Consider the following 2,246-nt stretch of genomic DNA (forward strand, 5'->3'; position numbering starts at 1 on the left):
TAAAGTTTGTCATGTCCATTGCTCACCAGCATGTTATTTTTTCAGATAAGAAATTTTGGGGTTTGAAACATGAAAAAACGAAGTAACCTCTGCAAATACATTCCTCTGCTCAAACACCACCAAAGCTTCTCCCTCATTTATGCCCACCCAATTCTATTTACTTTGTAACGTGTAAGTTAGAAATGACTCTAGAACCTGAACTCTGGATGTCTTTTCTATTTCAGGTTTTACTGCCTCAGCAATTAAGGATGCTGGTCAGAATTCAGCTTGCTGTTAACTGTTTGTTGCCATATATTTCGTTATCTTGAACTGAAGGCAGTTTGTAGTAGAACCTAAAACCAAATGGAGTTTTTATGAAACCTCTCTTCAAAATTCCACTATAGTAACAACATTTCCAGTTTGTGTATTTGATAATTTTATTTAATAGCCTCATAAATTCAGAATAGTTACATAATAGTTACATCACGGCTTTTAAAAAGGATTGCACTCAGCTACTCAGTCCATTGAAATACTAGAAAACAGGGAAAAGGAAAATAAGGAGTGTAAAGGAGCTCTGTCCACTGAACTGAGTTGTTTGTAGCAAGTTCCTACTGAACTTGAATATGTCCTCATGCTTTCTGGTAGACTCTAACACACTTGACACCATTCATGTCACATTCCTAGAAGACAAAGAGATGGAGTTATTAATTCGCCTAAAAGGAAAAAGATCTTTAGAGTTACTTTTCAGGCTACTGGCCAGCAGCACCCAGGAATCAGAAAGCAGGACTGAACTCACCACCACCAGTTGTCCATCCACTAGTTTCCGTGTTATTATGGTCTTCTTAAAAAAAAAATCAATGACCCATCATCTTTTAAGCTGACAAGGGTCTGAAAGAAGAACCCAAACATCAACATCTTACCCACAACATTTGATGGAGACCGAGGCTTTCCAACACCTTATTCCAAAGGAAAAATTCCCACCCCTGCTCACTCAGGAGTAATTTTGCCATTGCCATCTACAAAGCCAGGATATTATCTTAAATGCTTTATTGATCCTTTTCTTACAGTATGTCCCTGCTTGTTCACTCACTGCTCTGACCCATCCCTGCCTCAGACAGACCTCTGACCAGCATGCACAATTTCAATTAACAGGAGCAGACGATGTTCTCTGCTCGTCTCTTTGTACACGGGCTTTGAGCTTTTGTGTAACATTTATCTGATCTTGCAATAACAGATGAATTGCCAGTCTGTGGCTGGAGGGGAGGGTGGTACGCAGAGAGCACTCACACAAGGAAATGAGAGAGACCTATTTGAGGGCTTCTTTGTGTTTAACCTCCTTTTGGAGGAATATTTTCCCTCCTTGGTGCAGGGAGAAGCTCTTTGCCTTCTCCAACTGGAGATTAGGGACTGTGATGCCCATGTATGCCTTGTCTCTGTTATCCCACTGCACACTGACCCAGGCTCTCTTGTTATGTAAATACAAGGCAGAGCAGAAAGGTTAACCCTAGGGCTGAATTGCCTCTGATTAAACATCAATGGGTTTTTTTTTTCCATAGGCTTCAAATGAAGTGGCATTTGGCTTCAACAGGGATTTAGAGGTCTGTTAGTTTGACTAACACAATGCTTCTGCTACAAATGGAAAACAAAATAGACAAGACATGATTGGTTTCAGCATTTTCCCCTCTTTGGAAGTTGCTTAATCCATGGGGAAAACAAAAAGAACTTATTTCAATGAGACTTACAGAGACAGCTGTTCATCAAATAAAGCATTGCTACTGTGGATGTCAAAAGTGATTTTTAAATAGCATCTCCATCTGTAAAACACCGAAAGAATTGTGGTTTTTCAACAGAGAGTCTAATATACTGACCTGAGTTTTCCTGCCATCTAACGTATTTTCCTCAAATTTCTCGCCAAGCTTGAAGCTGAATTGTGAAGTTTTGAAGGTGCTTTCTGTTTTTACAGTGATTATGTCCCCATCCTTAGTAATGTAAACATCTGGTTTGGCCATGCTTCCCATTTTTCTCATGGCCATACCCACACCTGCAAGGCGAGAGGCACAGAGTGTCACAAAGTCAGTTAAACCCTACAGCTTAGGGCCACACAGGAATTCAAATACCCAATTCTCCTTTAATTAGGCACTTAAGTACACTTGAGAATCAAAGCTCAAGAGCCACAAAGAAAGAGGATGTTTTAAATTATCCACTGATGAGGAAGGAAAAAAAAGCTTATTTGCAGGGTTATGCTTTTCCTTCCTCAGAGAACTACA

General features: G+C 39.9%; 1 protein-coding gene across 1 annotated transcript; it reads right to left on the minus strand.

Annotated features, from left to right (window-relative positions):
* Positions 1-410: 410 nt before the first annotated feature.
* Positions 411-2,020, minus strand: LOC104157200 (fatty acid-binding protein, epidermal-like; the record flags this gene model as incomplete). Its single annotated transcript, XM_009697168.1, is given in 4 exon segments — positions 411-659; positions 776-831; positions 834-867; positions 1,848-2,020. Coding segments are annotated over 4 exon segments (314 nt in total), but the record flags the coding sequence as incomplete, so codon positions are not given.
* Positions 2,021-2,246: the final 226 nt, after the last annotated feature.

The sequence above is a fragment of the Cariama cristata genome, unplaced genomic scaffold (genome assembly GCF_000690535.1).
Source record: "Cariama cristata isolate BGI_N322 unplaced genomic scaffold, ASM69053v1 scaffold41203, whole genome shotgun sequence".
Classification (NCBI taxonomy): Eukaryota; Metazoa; Chordata; class Aves; order Cariamiformes; family Cariamidae; genus Cariama; species Cariama cristata.